Source organism: Petromyzon marinus, chromosome 61 (genome assembly GCF_048934315.1).
Source record: "Petromyzon marinus isolate PM22_M1 ecotype Great Lakes invasive population chromosome 61, UKy_Petmar_22M1.pri1.0, whole genome shotgun sequence".
Taxonomy (NCBI): Eukaryota; Metazoa; Chordata; class Hyperoartia; order Petromyzontiformes; family Petromyzontidae; genus Petromyzon; species Petromyzon marinus.
In genome coordinates this window covers 1,768,448-1,788,581 of record NC_133727.1, presented here as the reverse complement: position 1 = coordinate 1,788,581, position 20,134 = coordinate 1,768,448, and the positions used below count along the sequence as shown (strand labels likewise).

At 51.8% G+C, this 20,134-nt stretch overlaps 1 protein-coding gene across 2 annotated transcripts in view; it reads left to right on the top strand.

Moving 5' to 3' along the window:
* LOC116955775 (neuronal membrane glycoprotein M6-b-like) overlaps nucleotides 1-20,134 on the top strand; it is a 60,309-nt gene that overhangs the window by 2,371 nt on the left and 37,804 nt on the right. Inside the window, exon 1 of one of the 2 annotated variants that reach the window (XM_032977095.2) lies at nucleotides 6,887-7,220. The exons of the other annotated variant lie outside the window; for it this stretch is intronic. Coding sequence (XP_032832986.2) covers nucleotides 7,184-7,220 — 37 coding nt within the window. The 5' untranslated portion in view covers nucleotides 6,887-7,183. Of the gene's footprint in view, nucleotides 1-6,886; nucleotides 7,221-20,134 lie in introns of those variants that run through there. 2 annotated transcript variants of the gene reach the window in all.

Below are 20,134 nucleotides of genomic sequence, written 5' to 3'. Positions count from 1 at the left end.
ATGATGGTGGTGGTGATGTCGGCGTGTGTGTGAGCGGGGTGGTGTTGTGGGGAGCGGTAGTGTAGTGGTTAGCGCCACGCTGTGCTATGAACCTGGCGACCCGGGTTCGATTCCCGCTCACGGCCAACACCAGTGACGATTATCTGAACCGGTTCCGGGCCTCCCCTAGGTCGACTCAGCCTCAAATGAGTACCTGGTGCGGTGTGTAAACATTGCCACTAGGGAGACAAAGGCGGTCGGGCGTGGTGCTGGCCACCCGCCCCCTCGTGTACCGTTCCGGCCTTCATAGGTGCTCGCTAACAGCACTTGCCCCTACAGTCTGTTAAGGCTATACGGGGGATCTTTGTTTTGTCTTGGTGGTGATGATGGTGGTGATGATGGTGGTGATGATGGTGGTGGTGATGGTGGTGATGATGGTGGTGGTGATGGTGGTGATGATGTAGACGTCTGTGTGAGCGGGGTGTTGTTGATGTTGTTGATGGGTACAAATTCGCACCTCTACCCCCACATCACGGAGGCGCTCAATTACGCAACGAGTGTGATCACCCAGCCCCCACCCATCACCCAGCCCCGCTCCTCCAACACCCCACGCGTCACGTGACTCGCTCCAATAATGGCGAACATTCACACGTGGTTGGCTTCGCTCGTGCAACTCGACGCGTCCCAGACCCCTGTGCCGGGATGGTGATGTGACAGCGAGAAAGTTCGACCGCGGTCTTTCTGTCTGTCTGATCGTAAGGCGACGGGACCATCGTGACAGTGATTGTGCTGCGTACGAATCGGACGGTGAATTAGATCGGGGGACATGTATCAATCAATGTTGTGTCGTTAAAACCCGCCACCACCCGACACGGCCAACTAGTAAGGGGTTGTCACGTAAACAGAACGTGGCCAATTGGTTACTGGTACAGCACTAAGGGGCCGTCCATAAATGACGTCACGCACCTGGGGGGGGGGGGTCAGACATTTGTGACGAGTGGGGGGGGGTTGAGAAATGTGACGTCACATCAAAATGCGCAACTTTAATTAAATATAAACACGTTCCACTTAATGAAATATACTTTTTTTTATAAATGTTTTCTCCTACAACATCAGAGTGCAGCGCCACATTAAATACGCACTACAATTACAATAGTTTAAAGCGATTTGAAGCATGTTTTATTTGGGGGGGGGGGGCAGAGCTTTGTGACGTCATATTTGAGGGGAGTCTAACCTTTTGTGACGTCGTGTGACGAGGGGGGGGGTCAAAAATCGTCCAAAATCGCGTGACGTCATTTATGGACGGCCCCTAACCGGTTGTGTGTTGGAGAGCCCAGCCACGACATTTACAATCCGAGTCCGACGTTTCGCCAGTAATCACAACCGGCTTCATCAGGCGACAGCCATATTTGTGGAGAAGTCCTCCTGTTTCGTTCCTTGTGTAGAGCCGTGGCTGTGTTGACTACCACGCTTCTTACACAATGATGTGGGGGTGGGGGGGAGATTAGTGATTGGCTTTCCAACACACAACCGGTTAGTGCTGTACTAGTGTATTGCACTATACACTACACTATACACTACACACTACACTACACTATACACTACACTATACACTACACTCTACACTACACTATACACTACTCTACACTACACACTACACTATACACTACACTATCCACTACACTCTACACTACATTATACACTATACACTACACTATACACTACTATACACTACACTACTATACACTACACACTACACTACTATACACTACACTATACACTACACTATACACTACTATACACTACACTATACACTACTATACACTACACTACTATACACTACACTATACACTACACTCTACACTACACTATACACTACTCTACACTACACTATACACTACTATACACTACACACTACACTATACACTACACTATCCACTACACTCTACACTATACACTACACTATACACTACTATACACTACACTATACACTACTATACACTACACTCTACACTACACTATACACTACTCTACACTACACACTACACTATACACTACGCTATCCACTACACTGTACACTACACTATACACTACACTATACTACTATACACTACACTATACACTACTATACACTACACTATACACTACTATACACTACACACTACACTATACGCTACACTATCCACTACACTCTACACTACACTATACACTCCACTAAACTACTATACACTACACTATAAACTACTATACACTCCACTAAACTACTATACACTACACTATAAACTACTATACACTACACACTACACTACTATACACTACACTATACACTACACTACACTATACACTACTCTACACTACACACTACACTATACACTACGCTATCCACTACACTGTACACTCCACTATACACTCCACTATACTACTATACACTACACTATAAACTACTATACACTACACTATACACTACTATACACTACACTATACACTACTATACACTACACTATACACTACTATACACTACTACACACTACACTATACACTACACTATCCACTCCACTATACTACTATACACTCCACTATACTACTATACACTACACTATAAACTACTATACACTACACTATACACTACTATACACTACACTATACACTGCTATACACTACACACTAGTGCTGTACTAGTGACGAATTGGCCACGTTCTGTTTACGTGACACGAACCCTTACTAGTTGGCTTTGTCGGGTGGTGGCGGGGTTTTACGACACATTTATACATTTACGCGATCTAACCCCACAACAAACCTCTATCATGGATGATATTGGTCGCGAAAGTACGTGTTAAACTAGATAGGGGCATTGGACGATGACGATCAATGATGATGATGGTGAGCAAGGCACGGAGATTTTGATTATGATGATGGAGCTGATCGTAGGGGAACGCTTTCAGCTCGCGCGTGGTCACGTGCGCATGCCTTGGTATGTATTAAGACGACAAAGACAAAGATCCCCCGTATAGCCTCCGCATAATTTTCGGGCAAGTGCTGTTAGCGACTAGCACCAATGAAAGCCGCCACGGCACACGAGGGGGTGGGTGGCCAGCACCACGCCCGACCGCCTTTGTCTCCCCAGTGGCGATGTTTACTACACACCGCACCGGGTACACATTTGAGGCCTAGGACCGGTTCAGATAATCGCCACTTGGTGTTGGTGGTGGTCGTGAGCCGGGAATCGAATTCGGGATAATGGTGAGTTCACACCGCAGCGCGCTAACCGCTGCACCACCGCTCCCCACGCATGGAATCCCATCTACAGCACAGTACGTGCGTGCCTATATATGTGGATATTTGGAACACGCAAACATAATTGCGTGCATATATACGACACGCAAACGTATGCACGTATGCATGTACATGCGTGCATATGAATACTTGTGCATACGCGTGCTACATGCATGCACACGCGTGCACGTGCTTGTGTGTGTGAGTGTGTTTGCAAGATTTCGGAGCTCAGAGCAGATGACGTCATCGCATTCAGCTTCATCTCCCCCGCCCCTCCTGCCCCCCCCCCCCACTACTCCTCCCCCCCTGACCCCCTTCACTACCCCTCCCCCCTGACCCCCCCTTCACTACCCCTCCCCCCTGACCCCCCTTCACTACCCCTCCCCCCTGACCCCCCCTTCACTACCCATCCCCCCCTGACCCCCCTTCACTACCCCTCCCCCCTGACCCCCCCTTCACTACCCCTCCCCCCCTGACCCCCCTTCACTACCCCTCCCCCCCTGACCCCCCTTCACTACCCCTCCCCCCTGACCCACCTTCACTACCCCTCCCCCCCTGAACCCCCTTCACTACCCCTCCCCCCCTCCCCCCCTGAACCCCCTTCACTACCCCTCCCCCCCTGAACCCCCTTCACTACCCCTCCACCCTGACCCCCCCTGAACCCCCCTTCACTACCCCTCCCCCCCTGAACCCCCTTCACTACCCCTCTCCCCTGACCCACCTTCACTACCCCTCCCCCCTGACCCCCCTTCACTACCCCTCCCCCCTGAACCCCCTTCACTACCCCTCCCCCCTGAACCCCCTTCACTACCCCTCCCCCCCTGAACCCCCTTCACTACCCCTCCCCCCTGACCCCCCTGAACCCCCCCCCCCTTCACTACCCCTCCCCCCCTCCCCCCTTCACTACCCCTCCCCCTGCACCCCCCCCCTGCCCCCCATTCGCTGAATCTGTGAATTTCACCAAACCCTGGGTCTGGGGTCTGCTTTACATTCCCTTCTCAATATTATAGTACATTTTTAATATATTAAATTAATACAAATCTACAAATGTACCCGTTAATAGACGCGCATTCAGTTTATTAATCACCGCTCATTCGTTCCCTCTCTCATTCGTTCCTTCATTCATTCCCCCACTCCCCTCTCGATCCCTCCGTGCACCGCCAACTCCTCGTTCGTGCGTTTCGCTCCTTCCGTGGTCCGTTCGAACCTCAATTCTCCCCGGAGCGAATTGCATTCATCCACTCGCCCATTCATTCACAGCCGCTGGGAACTGTTGTCTGAACGAAGGGTTTAACGAGGAATTATACCAAAAAAAATGTTTCATTAATAAAATTAATCCCTTCGCTCGCTCATTCATTCACGCGGCCATCCCATTCCATCGTGCGAGCATTGTGGTTTCGAATGATGCGCCAGCCAGGTTAGCTGACCCGTGAACCTCCTACGATTGTAAGCAGGTAAATAAGGCCTTGTTGACACACTGAGAGCTCAGTCTCTTTGGAAGACAAGACCCCCCACCCCCGTCGACCCCCGCCCCTCCCCCCGGCCCCTCCCCCACACAGCCCCCCACCCACCCACCCACCACCTTCACTCGACCATTGTTTGGGGTCCATCAAGCGTGGTCTGTGAATTCTCGTCTGCAGACCGGCTCGGTCACGTGGCCTGGTGGCAGATTTCTACAGATTCCCACGCCCCCCCCCCACAACGACCCCCCCACCATCCCCCCTCCTCCACCCCCCTCCACTCCCCATCCCATAGCAATTCACAGATCACGCAATTGCACCAACGATTGGATGGATGATTGACCACAGACTTGCACAGAGACCTATAGACTCACACAGAGACCCACAGACTCACACAGAGACCCATTGATTCATACAGAAACCCATAGACTCACACAGAGGCCCACAGACTCACACAGAGACCTATAGACTCACACAGAGACCCACAGACTCACACAGAGACCCATTGATTCATACAGAAACCCATAGACTCACACAGAGGCCCATAGACTCATAAAGAGGCCCACAGACTCACGCAGACACCCATAGACTTGCACAGAGACCCGTAGACTCACACACAGAGACCCGCAGACTCACACAGAGATCCGTAGGCTCACACAGAGACCCAGAGTCAGCGTAGTGGGTCGGGGTGGTTACTTGGGACCTCTGGGGTTATCACTGATGTCGTCAGCCGTGACCCGGAATCGAACTCAGGCCACTGGGTTCCTTGCGCGGTCCGCTAACCACTGCGCCACCGCTCCATCGAGTTCCACACTCGTGTCTGTGTAAAAAAACTAAACTTTTTATTTTGCCAGGTAAGGGCTCCCACTGAGAGAGACACGCAAACTCCAAATATACAGCAGCAGGCATCGTCAGGGTCGGGATCGAACCCACGACCTCCTGTAGACCAGGCGAGGTAGTTAACATCTCACCACAGAGAGAGAGAGAGATACGCAAACTCCAAATATACAGCAGCAACAGGCATCGTCAGGGTCGGGATGGAACCCACAACCTCTTGTAGACCAGGCGAGGTAGTTAACATCTCACCAGAGAGAGAGAGACACGCAAACTCCAAATATACAGCAGCAGCAGGCGTCAGGGTCGGGATGGAACCCACGACCTCCTGTATACCAGGCGAGGTAGTTAACATCTCACCACGGAGAGAGAGAGACACGCAGACTCCAAATATACAGCAGGCATCGTCAGGGTCGGGATTGAACCCACGACCTCCTGTATACCAGGCGAGGCAGTCAACATCTCCTAGCCACCGTGGTGCACAGACGTCGAGTCTCAAGACTTGTTAAAAGGAGGGTGCTGCTGCTGCTACTGCATGGTCGATGCGTGACCCGGTCCCATTTCCACATCGTGAGTGATGGCAGGGAGGAGCGGTGGCGCAGTGGTTAGCGCGCTGCAACACAACCCCGACAACGATTCCCGCTCACGGCCACCACCAGCACCCAGCGTGGCGATTATCTGAACCGGTCCTGGTCCTCACCCCTAGGTCGACTCGGCCTCGAATGAGTACCTGGTGCGATGTGCAAGCATCGCCACTGGGGAGACAAAGGCGGCCGTGCGCGGAGCTGACCAACCCACCCCCTTGCCACGCGAGGCTGTCGAGCCTACACGGGGGATCTTTGCCTGCGTGTGCTTTTTTTTGCGTGTGCGCGTTGCGGGTGGGTGGGTGGGGGGTCAACAGCGCAGCGGTCAGCGGCACGCTGCGGTCACGGACCGGGAACCAAGAAGACCCGAGTTCGATTCCCGCACGGGGCCAGCAACACAAGCGGTCCCGGGCCTCCCCTAGGTCGGCTCAGCCTCAACTGAGGACCCGGTGCGGCGCGTTAACGCACGAGGCGACGCGAGCGTCTGGCCGTGGAGGTGCTCCTAACCAAACCCCTCGTCGAGCCTTAATAGGTGCTCGCTAACAGCACTTGCCCCAACAGTCTGTTCAGGCTACACGGGGGATCTTTGTCTTTGTTGTGTGTGTGTCTCTCTCGCTATGTATGTCGGTGTTTCATTATACATCTGAGAAGATGGAGAAGGGGGGGCGGGGAGTTGTGGGGGGGGGGGGCTGGGGGGGGTCTCCCTTCATCACTCGCCCCCCCCTCCATCCCCCCCTCGCCCCGCCCCTCCCCCCTCTCTGCTGCTCCGCGAGCCCAGCGCGCGGTGCTCACTCGGCACGCGGCGCGGGATGAGGAGGATGTGAATCTGGGATCGGATTGAGATAGAACCAGGATCGGATTGAGATAGAACCAGGATCGGATTGAGACAGAACCAGGATCGGATTGAGATAGAACCAGGAACGAATTGAGATAGAACCAGGATCGGATTGAGACAGAACCAGGATCGGATTGAGATAGAACGAGAATCGAATTGAGATAAAACGAGGATCGGACCGATATATAAAACCAGGACCGGATCGGAGTTCGGGAGTCATGGATGAGAATGAAGAGAAGTGTGGACAGAAGCGAGGTAGGCACTCTGCACGGGGTTCACGGGGGGTGAGAGAGGGGATGAGAGAGGGGATGAGAGAGGGGATAGGGGGGTACAGGCATGGGGAATGGATCATCATCATCATCAGCAGCAGCAGCGGTTGTATCAATCGCCACCGCCATGATCAGCAGCAGAAGCAGCAACATGAGAAATACCATCATCATCAGCAACATCACCATCAACAGCAATATCCACATTGTCAGCAGCAGCATCAGCAGGAGGAAGGGGCAACATACACACCACGGTTATCAGCAGCAGCGACATTCGCATCAGCAGCATCATCATCAGCAACAGCATTGTCAGCAACATCATCAGCAGCAGCAACATTCACATCAGCATCAGGTGCATTATTCAATCAGCACCAACAGTAGGAGACACCATTAACAGCAACAGGCACATCAATCATCCTCACCATCATCAGCATCATCAGCAGCAGCAACATCATCAGCAACATCATCAGCAGCATCACCAGCAGCATCTTCACCATCATCAGCATCACCATCATCAGCAACATCATCAGCATCATCATTAGCAGCAGCAGCATCAGCTTCAGCAGTGGTAAAACCATCAACAGCAACAGGCCAATCAATCATCTTCAACATCATCAGCATCAACATCATCAGCATCATCAGCTCCAGCAGTAGTAAATCCATTATCAGCAACAGGCACATCAATAATCTTCACCATCATCAGCATCAACATCATCATCAGCATCATCAGCATCATTATCGTGAAGTGTAATGTGTGTGCGAGTCCGAGTGACCGTCCCACATCAGTGGCAGGTCACGGGTTACGTAACACGTGACACAATATCCAGGCAGGTCACGTGCCGAGGCGATGGTGATTTGTGGTGGTGGTGATGGTGATGATGGTGGTGCGGTGCGTAAAAACATCGCCACTAGGGAGACAAAGGCGGTCGGGCGCGTTGCTGACCAACCCACCCACTCGTGTGCTACCGTGTCGGCCTTCATCGGTGCTACTCGCTAACAGCACTTGCCCCAACAGTCCGTTACAGGCTATACGGGGGATCTTTGTCTTTGCTGGTCATCACGGTGGTGGTGGTGATCACGGTGCTGCTGATGGTGATGATGATCACAGCGTGGTTAATGATGGTGATGATGGTAAACAAGATAGTAGTGATGACAGGGATGATGATGATGGTGGTGGTGGTGTTGATTTATACAAAGTTCCCCCTCCGTAGCTTGCACAGGGAGTTGGGGGCGAGTGCTCTTGTGAGCGAGTAACCACACGTACACAAGACAAAGATTCCCTGTGTAGCCTTAACAGACTGTAGAGGCAAGTGCTGTTAGCGAGCACCTATTAAGGCTCGACGAGGGGTTTGGTTAGGAGCACCACCACGGCCAGACGCTCGCGTCGCCTCGTGCGTTAACGCGCCGCACCGGGTACTCATTTGAGGCCGAGTAGACCTAGGGGAGGCCCATGACCGGTTCAGATAATCGTCACCGGTGTTGGCCGTGAACGGGAATCGAACCCGGGTGGCAAGGTTCGTTGCGCAACGTAGCGCTAACAGCTACACTACCGCTCCACACACACAGACACACACACAGACACACACAGACACACACAGAGACACACAGACACACACACAGACACAACAACAACAACCGCCATTCGCCACTAAGTGGGGGTGACGTCACCACGACGCTTGTGCCAGGCCATGTGCACCTTGAGGCCACGTGTAGTGTCGAACGCCCGCTGGCAGGAGGTCACGGGGCAGACCCAGTAGGTGCCACGGGTCGACTGACTGAGATGACTGGCTGATGCACCACCTGTGCCCCCTACTGTGCCAACCTGCTGTGCTTTAGCCACCCGGCGCTCCGCTCGTTGTTGTGAGCGTCGCTCCTCCGCCCTCCGTTGTTGTTGGAGGGCGACTACCTCCAACTGCCCAGTAGCGTCCTTCACGAGCCTCCTCCACAGAGGCCGATCTTGACACCGCTGGTACCGGTCATCGGCAAGTCCACTCAGCTCCACGTCCTCTTGTACCACATCACTCCATCTCTTCTCTAGCCCGTGCCGCGCCCGCTTAGCCCCCTCGATCCGGCCGAACAAAAGCTGTTTCGGCATGCGGTGGCTGGGCATGCGGGCTACATGACCCAGCCATCGCAGCCTTGCCCGCCGGAGGAGCTCACCGATGGGACCTTGCCCAGATCTTTCAAGGATTTGTGAGCTCCTCACACAATCCAGTCTGGTTAAACCCAGGATGGGTCGTAGGCAGGCCAGCCTAAATGTTTCTAACCGGCGAAGATGTTCCATTAGGGGGGTCCAGGCACAAAGACAAAGACAAAGATCCCCCGTATAGCCTTAACAGACTGTAGGGGCAAGTACTGTTAGCGAGCACCTATGAAGGCCGGAACGGTACACGAGGGGGTGGGTGGCCAGCACCACGCCCGACCGCCTTTGTCTCCCTAGTGGCAATGTTTACACACCGCACCAGGTACTCATTTGAGGCTGAGTCAACCTAGGGGAGGCCCGGGACCGGTTCAGATAATCGTCACTGGTGTTGGCCGTGAGCGGGAATCGAACTCGGGTCGCCAGGTTCATAGCGCAGCGCGCTAACCGCTACACACAGACGCACACACACACACAGACACACACACACAGACACAAACAAAAATAACAAAGATCCCCCCGTATAGCCTTAACAGACACACACACAGACACACAGAGACACACACAGACACACACACAGACACACACAGACACACACACAGACACACACAGACACACACACAGACACACACAGACACACACACAGACACACACAGACACATACACACAGACACACACAGACACACACACACGTGCACTCTCTAATAATACCATTCGTGACCGCCACGTGGGCTCTGCCTCTTGAAGTTGTTTCAAAGGTGCCTCGCGCAGCACGTGAGCTGGGGGGAGGGTTGGGGGGAGGGGCGGGGGGAGTTAGGGGGGGGGGCTCTCCTCTGCCCACACTCCACAGCCCCTGACCCTTAACCCTGATGACCCTGACCGTAATCCTGACTCTAACCGACCCTCACCATGTAAACCTACGCTGATAGGCAGCACTTACAACGCTGACGCCTTACCTAGCCCTCGTTCTTCACACGATCTCTCGCCTCTGACCTAGATCTAACCCTGAGTCTATAAACTAGATCTAACTCTGAGTCTATAAACCAGACCTAGATCTAACCCTGAGTCTATAAACTAGATCTAACTCTGAGTCTATAAACCAGACCTAGATCTAACTCTGAGTCTATAAACCAGACCTAGATCTAACTCTGAGTCTATAAACTAGATCTAACTCTGAGTCTATAAACTAGATCTAACTCTGAGTCTATAAACTAGACCTAGATCTAACCCTGAGTCTATAAACTAGACCTAGATCTAACCCTGAGTCTATAAACTAGACCTAGATCTAACCCTGAGTCTATAAACCAGACCTAGATCTAACCCTGAGTCTATAAACCAGACCTAGATCTAACCCTGAGTCTTTAAACTAGATCTAACTCTATGTCTATAAACTAGACCTAGATCTAACTCTGAGTCTATAAACTAGATCTAACCCTGAGCCTATAAACTAGATCTAACTCTGAGTCTATAAACCAGACCTAGATCTAACTCTGAGTCTATAAACTAGATCTAACTCTGAGTCTATAAACCAGACCTAGATCTAACTCTGAGTCTATAAACTAGATCTAGATCTAACCCTGAGTCTATAAACTAGATCTAACTCTGAGTCTATAAACCAGACCTAGATCTAACCCTGAGTCTATAAACTAGACCTAGATCTAACCCTGAGTCTATAAACTAGACCTAGATCTAACTATGAGTCTATAAACTAGGCCTAGATCTAACCCTGAGTCTATAAACTAGACCTAGATCTAACTCTGAGTCTATAAACTAGACCTAGATCTAACCCTGCATCTATAAACTAGACCTAGATCTAACCCTGAGTCTATAAACTAGACCTAGATCTAACTCTGAGTCTATAAACTAGACCTAGATCTAACCCTGAGCCTATAAACTAGATCTAACTCTGAGTCTATAAACCAGATCTAGATCTAACTCTGAGTCTATAAACTAGATCTAACTCTGAGTCTATAAACCAGACCTAGATCTAACCCTGAGTCTATAAACTAGACCTAGATCTAACTCTGAGTCTATAAACCAGACCTAGATCTAACCCTGAGTCTATAAACTAGATCTAACTCTGAGTCTATAAACCAGACCTAGATCTAACCCTGAGTCTATAAACTAGATCTAACCCTGAGTCTATAAACTAGACCTAGATCTAACCCTGAGTCTATAAACTAGACCTAGATCTAACTCTGAGTCTATAAACTAGGCCTAGATCTAACCCTGAGTCTATAAACTAGACCTAGATCTAACCCTGAGTCTATAAACTAGACCTAGATCTAACCCTGAGTCTATAAACTAGACCTAGATCTAACTCTGAGTCTATAAACTAGACCTAGATCTAACCCTGAGTCTATAAACCAGACCTAGATCTAACCCTGAGTCTATAAACTAGATCTAACCCTGAGTCTATAAACTAGACCTAGATCTAACCCTGAGTCTATAAACTAGACCTAGATCTAACCCTGAGTCTATAAACTAGACCTAGATCTAACCCTGAGTCTATAAACTAGACCTAGATCTAACCCTGAGTCTATAAACTAGATCTAACCCTGAGTCTATAAACTAGACCTAGATCTAACCCTGAGTCTATAAACTAGACCTAGATCTAACCCTGAGCCTATAAACTAGATCTAACCCTGAGTCTATAAACTAGACCCAGATGTAACCCTGAGTGTATAAACTAGATCTAGATCTAACCCCGAGTCCATAAACCAGACCTAGATCTAACTCTGAGTCTATAAACTAGACCTAGATCTAACCCTGAGTCTATAAACTAGACCTAGATCTAACCCTGAGTCTATAAACTAGACCTAGATCTAACCCTGAGTCTATAAACTAGACCTAGATCTAACCCTGAGTCTATAAACTAGACCTAGATCTAACCCTGAGTCTATAAACTAGACCTAGATCTAACTCTGAGTCTATAAACTAGACCTAGATCTAACTCTGAGTCTATAAACTCGACCTAGATCTAACTCTGAGTCTATAAACTAGACCTAGATCTAACCCTGAGTCTATAAACTAGACCTAGATCTAACCCTGAGTCTATAAACCAGACCTAGATCTAACCCTGAGTCTATAAACTAGACCTAGATATAACCCTGAGTCTATTAACCAGACCTAGATCTAACTCTGATTCTATAAACTAGACCTAGATCTAACCCTGAGTCTATAAACTAGATCTAACCCTGAATCTATAAACTAGATCTAACCCTGAGTCTATAAACTAGACCTAGATCTAACTCTGAGTCTATAAACCAGACCTAGATCTAACCCTGAGTCTATAAACTAGACCTAGATCTAACCCTGAGTCTATAAACCACCATTATCGCACAAAACCCACACTCGTATCCGTACCCCTAATTCTAACCCGATCTTTAACAGTATCCCCAACTCTGACCTCTAACGCTGATCCCAAAAATATAACTCTAAACCTGACCCTAACCATACACCTAATTCTAACCAAACCCCTAACTATAACCTGTAACTCTAACCCCTGAATCTAACCCATAACTCTAACCCCTAAATCTAACCCCTAACTCTAACCGCTAACGCTAGCCCCTAACTCTAACCCCTAACTCTAACTCCTAAACCTAACCCCTAAATCTAACACCTAACCCCTAACTCTAACCGCTAACACTAGCCCCTAACACTAATCCCTAACTCTAACCCCTAACACTAGCCCCTAAATCTAACCCCTAACACTAATCCCTAACACTAGCCCCTAACTCTAACCCCTAACTCTAACCCCTAACACTAACCCCTAACTCTAACTCCTAAACCTAACCCCTAACTCTATCCCCTAACACTAACCCCTAACACTAACCCCTAGCTCTAACCCCTAACACTAACCCCTAACTCTAACCCCTAACACTAGCCCCTAACTCTAACCCCTAACTCTAACCCCTAAATCTAACCCCTAAATCTAACCCCTAACATTAGCCCCTAACTCTAACCCCTAACACTAACCCCTAAATCTAACCCCTAACACTAGCCCCTAGCTCTAACCCCTAACACTAGCCCCTAACACTAACCCCTAATACTAGCCCCTAGCTCTAACCCCTAACTCTAACCCCTAAATCTAACCCCTAACTCTAACCCATAAATCTAACCCCTAACACTAACCCCTAACACTAGTCCCTAACTGTAACCCCTAATACTAACCCCTAAATCTAACCCATAAATCTAACCCCTAACACTAGCCCCTAACTCTAACCCCTAACACTAACCCCTAACTCTAACCCCTAACTCTAATCCCTAACTCTAACCCCTAACCCGAACCTTTAACTCTGAAGCCCGAATCTCATAGCCCCACCCTTCACCCCCCGGGGGTGCCACCGTCACCGCCACACCACCCATTTCCCTGGCAACGGTTGCCAGGGCGATGCACTACCGTTGCCATGGCAACCTGGTCTCCCGCCCTAGCCTCAAAACGGGGGCGGGTAGAAACCTGCGGCAGCCCTCGCGTTGCCAGGCAACGATCAGGGCACGAGATGGAGTGTGCGTGTGTGTGTAAGATTGTCTGTGTGTTCAAAGAGGGTGGAGCGGTAGTGTAGTGGGTAGCGCTACGCTGCACTACGATCCCAGCGACCCGACTTCGATTCCCGCTCATGGCCAACGCCAGTGACGATTATCTGAACGGGTCCTGGGCCTCCCCTAGGTCGACTCAGCCTCAAATGAGTACCTGGTGCGGTGTGTAATAAACATCGCCACTGGGGAGACAAAGGCGGCCGGGCGCGGAGCTGGCCACCCACCCTCTCATTTGCCGTGCGGGCCTTCAAAGGTGCTTGGCAGCAGCACTTGCCCGAAAAGTCTGTTAAGGCTATACGGGGGATCTTTGTTTTTCGTCCACTATGGTGATGGGCATCCACATAGCATTACATTCAAACCCACAATAGCCTGGTCTCCTGATGCAGAGGGGGCATGGGTGAGGTCCAGGACTGTAACTACCTCGCCTGGCCTACAGGAGGTCGTGGGTTCGATCCCGACCCTGACGCCTGCTGTATATTTGGAGTTTGCGTGTCTCTCTCTCTCTGTGTGGTGGGATGTTAACTACCTCGCCTGGTATACAGGAGGTCGTGGGTTCGATCCCGACCCTGACGATGCCTGCTGCTGTATATTTGGAGTTTGCGTGTCTCTCTCTCTCTCTCTGTGTGGTGGGATGTTAACTACCTCGCCTGGTATACAGGAGGTCGTGGGTTCGATCCCGACCCTGACGATGCCTGCTGCTGTATATTTGGAGTTTGCGTGTCTCTCTCTCTCTCTGTGGTGAGATGTTAACTACCTCGCCTGGTCTACAGGAGGTCGTGGGTTCGATCCCGACCCTGACAATGCCTGCTGTATATTTGGAGTTTGCGTGTCTCTCTCTCTGTGTGGTGAGATGTTAACTACCTCGCCTGGTCTACATGAGGTCGTGGGTTCGATCCCGACCCTGACAATGCCTGCTGTATATTTGGAGTTTGCGTGTCTCTCTCTCTCTGTGGTGAGATGTTAACTACCTCGCCTGGTCTACAGGAGGTCGTGGGTTCGATCCCGACCCTGACGATGCCTGCTGCTGTATATTTGGAGTTTGCGTGTTTCTCTCTCTCTCCGTGGTCGCGTGGATTTTTTCTCCGGGTTTTCCGATTTTCCCCTCCACGTTTAGAAACACGAGTTGAGTATTTGACTCCTGCAATACATTTCCACAGGATGAGTCACTTCGTTGAGCTATCATTCGTGGCCAGGTCGCTTCTGCAAAAGAGTTACGTAGCTCAGTGGGCTTTACCTGGTAAAAAAAAAATATATAACAAAATAGTTTAGTTTAGTTTTTAGGGTACACGGTCCAGGCCTCCCCAGAGACCCTGGCTAATGGAGGCGTGTGCTGCTGGCTAGCTAATAGAAGGTGACAGGCCCACTCCCACACCATCTACAGCATCCCGACCTCCGAGAATGAGGAGTCTTACCGGAGCCTTCGCTCGGAGCTTCGGAGATTCGTGCGGTGCTGAAAGGGCGAGTGGTGGTCGCGGGTCGCTGAGGGGGGGGGGGGGGGGATGGAAACTGCTTCGGCATTGCGCAATCACAAATCACTCTTTGATTCTATCAACAAATGACCTCGCAGCGCCACACCTACCACCGTCCTTCAGACACAGGTTCGCACGTGGACCGAGAATTTCTGTGAGCCTCTTGGGGGAGGGGAAGCCTCTCGCTCCAGACGCTATCATGGGGCAAGGTGGGAGTTGACCCTGCTGGGGCTGCCGTGCCCCAAATATTGGAGGAAGTAGGCACCCAGTCGTGTGAGTGTCTGGCTGCTGTGCCATCTGTTGAGGAAGTTTGAAGGGCGATGTGGTGCTCGAGACCAGGTAAAGCCTCGGGTCGAGGTGACCTCCCAGGTGAACTGTTGTGTGCAGGCTGCCCTACATGCCATCATCACAACTGTCTGCACCACAGGACGGTTTCCACAAGGATTGGAAGGATGCCCTGGCGGTCCCCATTTATGAGAAGGGCGACCGCACTGATTGTAGCAACGACAGGGGCATCTCGGTGTGAGGCCGGGAGAGGTCCTGGCAAGGATCATTCCACATCGCGTCCTTACCAGGCACGCTCAGGAGATTCTTGCGGAGCCCCAATGATGTATGGGGCCGGGAAGATCCTACACGGACGCCATATTCTCTAGAGAATGTCAAAAAGGACCTTCATCTCTGCTTTATTGAGCAGGTCCAAGGCCCTATGATACCATCAAATAGGTCAGGGCTCTGGGTTGTTCTGCGTGCTTTCGGGGTCCCTGACCTGACCCTCTGCTCTGATAGCGGCTGAGAGTCAGAGCCATTCCCCCTTCGCCCTGGCATGCGACAGGGATGTCCTCTGGCCCCCACACTTCTCAACAACTTCTTTGACCGGCTTGGATCGAGAGGCGTTCCAGGGCTGTAGCGGAGAAATGTCCGTCCGGTCGACATTGCGGGCGCGGCCGAGGGATGACTCCCTCCCGGTCGGCCGTGTCGTGCGCGCTGATGTCCTGGTGGTCGCTCCTCACTCTGAGAAGGAGTTTGCGACTCTGTTGCTGAACCTGGAGCGAGCCACTAATAGATGGGGGGGGGGGCTGAGCATCAACCCCCCCCCCCGACAAAAACAAAGCACCCGCCTGCGTGTTTTGTGCCATCACACACTGGTTGTGGTTAGGGTTATGGTTGTGGTTGTGGTAAGGGTTGTGGTTATGGTTGTGGTTAGGGTTGTGGTTATGGTTGTGGTTAGGGTTGTGGTTATGGTTGTGGTTAGGGTTGTCGTTATGGTTGTGGTTAGGGTTGTGGTTATGGTTGTGGTTAGGGTTGTGGTTAGGGTTGTCTACCTCCTCGCGGTGCCGGACGGGCAACTCTGTCGTGGACAGTGCTGTGGGGGGAGATCCAATTTTTGATTGGCTCCTCCCCTCATGGCATATATGTCCACCACAGGGGCTAAACGGGGGCTCTGGAAGGGTGCGAGGGGCTGGTAACCCCTCCACCTTCAATTAATTACCACGAAACCACGAATTAAACTGAAATATGTAACTAATAAGCTTGTGCCGGAGGCCCCGGGGGGCCAGGCGTCTATGACGTCTCCTGGCCAAACCCCAATTGGCGGAGCCAGGAGATTGAATACCTACCCTCGGGGCTACTCCAGAAACAACGAAAAGCCACTACGGGTGGCCACGTGGAATGTTCGAACGCTCACTGCAGAGGAGAGGCTGCCACTTCTCTGTCGGGAGCTGGACCGGTACCGCCTGGATCTATGCGGCATTCAGGAGGTCCGGTGGACCGGCTCTGGCTCCTGCTACCATGAGGGGTGAACAGTCCTATACTCGGGGCAGCAGACTGCCAAACAACATGGTGTGGGTCTTCTTTTGAACAAAAGAATGAAGGGGGTGTGGGAGCGTGGCGGTGAGGTGTGGGAAGCTGTAAGCCCCAGGCTACTTTGGGCTCGCCTTCCCATCAACCGGAGGCGAGGAATGGTGGTCGTGGTTACTTATGCCCCCACCGAAGATGAACATCCGTGGAGGGATGCAGGCAAAGCCGATGAGTCAGATGCCTTCTATGACCTCCTGTCACAGGTGCTGGCTAAAGTGGCCCCTCGGGATAGAGTCATCATGTTGGGTGACTTTAATGCCCGAGTTGGTCATGATACTGGCACCTGGTCTGGAGTGATTGGAGGGCATGGGCCAGATCAGCTCAATAACAACGGTAGGAGGCTGCTAGATTTTTGTGCAGCCCATGGGCTTGTAATTACCAACACGCTGTTCCGGCATCGGCGCATCCACACAACATCATGGATGCATGCCAGGTCCAAGCAAGAACATCTGCTGGACTACATAGTGACGGACCAGCGAATGCGAGCCCATGTCCTTGACACCAGGACCTACCGTGGAGCTGATCTGCCCTCTGACCATCGACTAGTCATCTGTAAGATGCGCCTGCCATTCTTCCACTCCGGTGGTGGGTGTACACCCAGGACCCCATTCCAACATAAAGTGGCCTGGTCTCAGTTATCTGATGAAAGTTGCAAGCGAGAATTTCATCATCGCTTGCGGCTGGGATTGGCATCGTCCCCGACTCCTCCTGATGTCGAGGGTAAATGGGCGAGGTTTAGGACTGTGACTCATGCAGCTGCAATGGCTGCTTGGGTACGCGGTCCAGACCTCTCCAGAGACCCTGGCTGACAGAGGAGGTGTTCAGGATGGTTGAGAAAAAGCGACAGGCCCACTGTCATCGGCTACAGAATCCCACGTCAGAGAATGAGGAGGCTTACCACAGCCTTCGCTCGGAGGTTCGGAGAGCCGTGAGGCGCTGCAAGGATGGGTGGTGGTCGCGGGTTGCTGAGGAGATGGAGTCTGCCTCAGTGGCCCGTGATCACAAATCTCTATTTAACTCCATCAAAAAAGTAACCTGCAGCGCCACACCTATTACCATCATTAGGGGAAAAAACGGTGATCCAATCTCCGACTCCCAGGAACAGGTTCACAGATTTGCTGAGCATTTCTGTGAGGTCCTGGGGGAGGGAAAATCCCTCAGCCAGGAAAACATCGTGGCACAAAGTGAGGATGACCCTGCTGAGGCTGCGGTGCCTCAAATATTGGAAGAAGTCACCCCCTGTGAGTGGCTCGCTGAGGTGCCATCTTCTGAGGAAGCATTGAAGGCGATCCGGAGTCTGAGACCAGGAAAGGCAGCGGGCAGAGATGATCTCCCAAGCGAAATGCTGAGGGAGGGTGGCGTTTTTGCACAGACTGCCCTATATGACATCATAACAACAGTCTGGACCACTGGACGGGTTCCGCAGGATTGGAAGGATGCCCTGGTGGTCCCCCTTTTTAAGAAGGGGGACCGCACAGACTGTAACAACTACAGGGGCATCTCACTCCTCAGTGTGCTGGGAAAGGTCCTGGCAAGGATTATTCAGCATCGCCTTGCCAGGCACGCTGAGGAGAGGCTTGCGGAGCCCCAATGCGGTTTCAGGAAAGGGCGGTCCTGCACAGATGCCATATTTTCTGTCCGTCTGCTACAGCAGAGGTGTAGGGAATTCCAACAAGACCTACATCTCTGCTTTATTGACCTGGTCAAGGCCTATGATACCATCAGTAGGCCTGGGCTCTGGGTCGTTCTTCGTGCTTTTGGAGTACCTGACCCTCTGCTCACGATCATTAAGGACCTTCATGATGGTGAGCGGGCCCGGGTAAAACTACGTGGCCGGGAGTCAGAGCCATTCCCTGTACACCTTGGGGTGCGACAGGGATGTCCTCTGGCTCCCACATTATTAAACATCTATTTTGACCACGTAGTTCGTGAAGCCTTCAATAGCTGTACCGGGGGAATCTCCATATGGTACAGATATAATGGGAGGCTAATCGATGCCCGGGTGCGGTCAAGGGATGGCTCGCTATTGCTCAACCACGTTATGTATGCTGATGATGTGGTAATAGCTGCTCAGTCAGAGGAGGAGTTGGAGACGCTGCTGCTGAGACTGGAGCGTGCCACTAAGAGGTGGGGCCTTACCATCAGCCCCACCAAAACTAAGCACCTGCCTGGGTATTTTGTACCATCGGACACTCCACCCCCACAACTCCCAATCGGTGATGGGGCAGTTGTGGAGAGAGTGGTGAGTTTCCCATACCTGGGCAGTGTGCTTATGACTGGCTCCAGTTTAACAGCAGAGGTCTCACTCCGAATCAGTCGAGCGGCAATATCTTTTCATCGGTTGCGTAACGCTGTGTGGAAGCTACCTGGTCTGTCGCTCCGCACTAAGCTTCAGGTCTTCTCGGCCACGGTCATTCCCTCCCTTCTCTACGCTTGCGAAACGTGGACCCCCCTAATGGAACATCTTCGCCGGTTAGAAACATTTAGGCTGGCCTGCCTACGATCCATCCTGGGTTTAACCAGACTGGATTGTGTGAGGAGCTCACAAATCATTGAAAGATCTGGGCAGGGTCCCATCGGTGAGCTCCTCCGGCAGGCAAGGCTGCGATGGCTGGGTCATGTAGCCCCCATGCCCAGCCACCGCATGCCGAAACAGCTTTTGTTTGGCCGGATTGAGGGGGCTAAGCGGGCGCGGCACGGGCTAGAGAAGAGATGGAGTGATGTGGTACAGGAGGACGTGGAGCTGAGTGGACTTGCCGATGACTGGTACCAGCGGTGTCAAGATCGGCCTCTGTGGAGGAGGCTCGTGAAGGATGCTACTGGGCAGTTGGAGGCAGTCGCCCTCCAACAACAACGGAGGGCGGAGGAGCGACGCTCAGAACAACGAGCGGAGCGCCG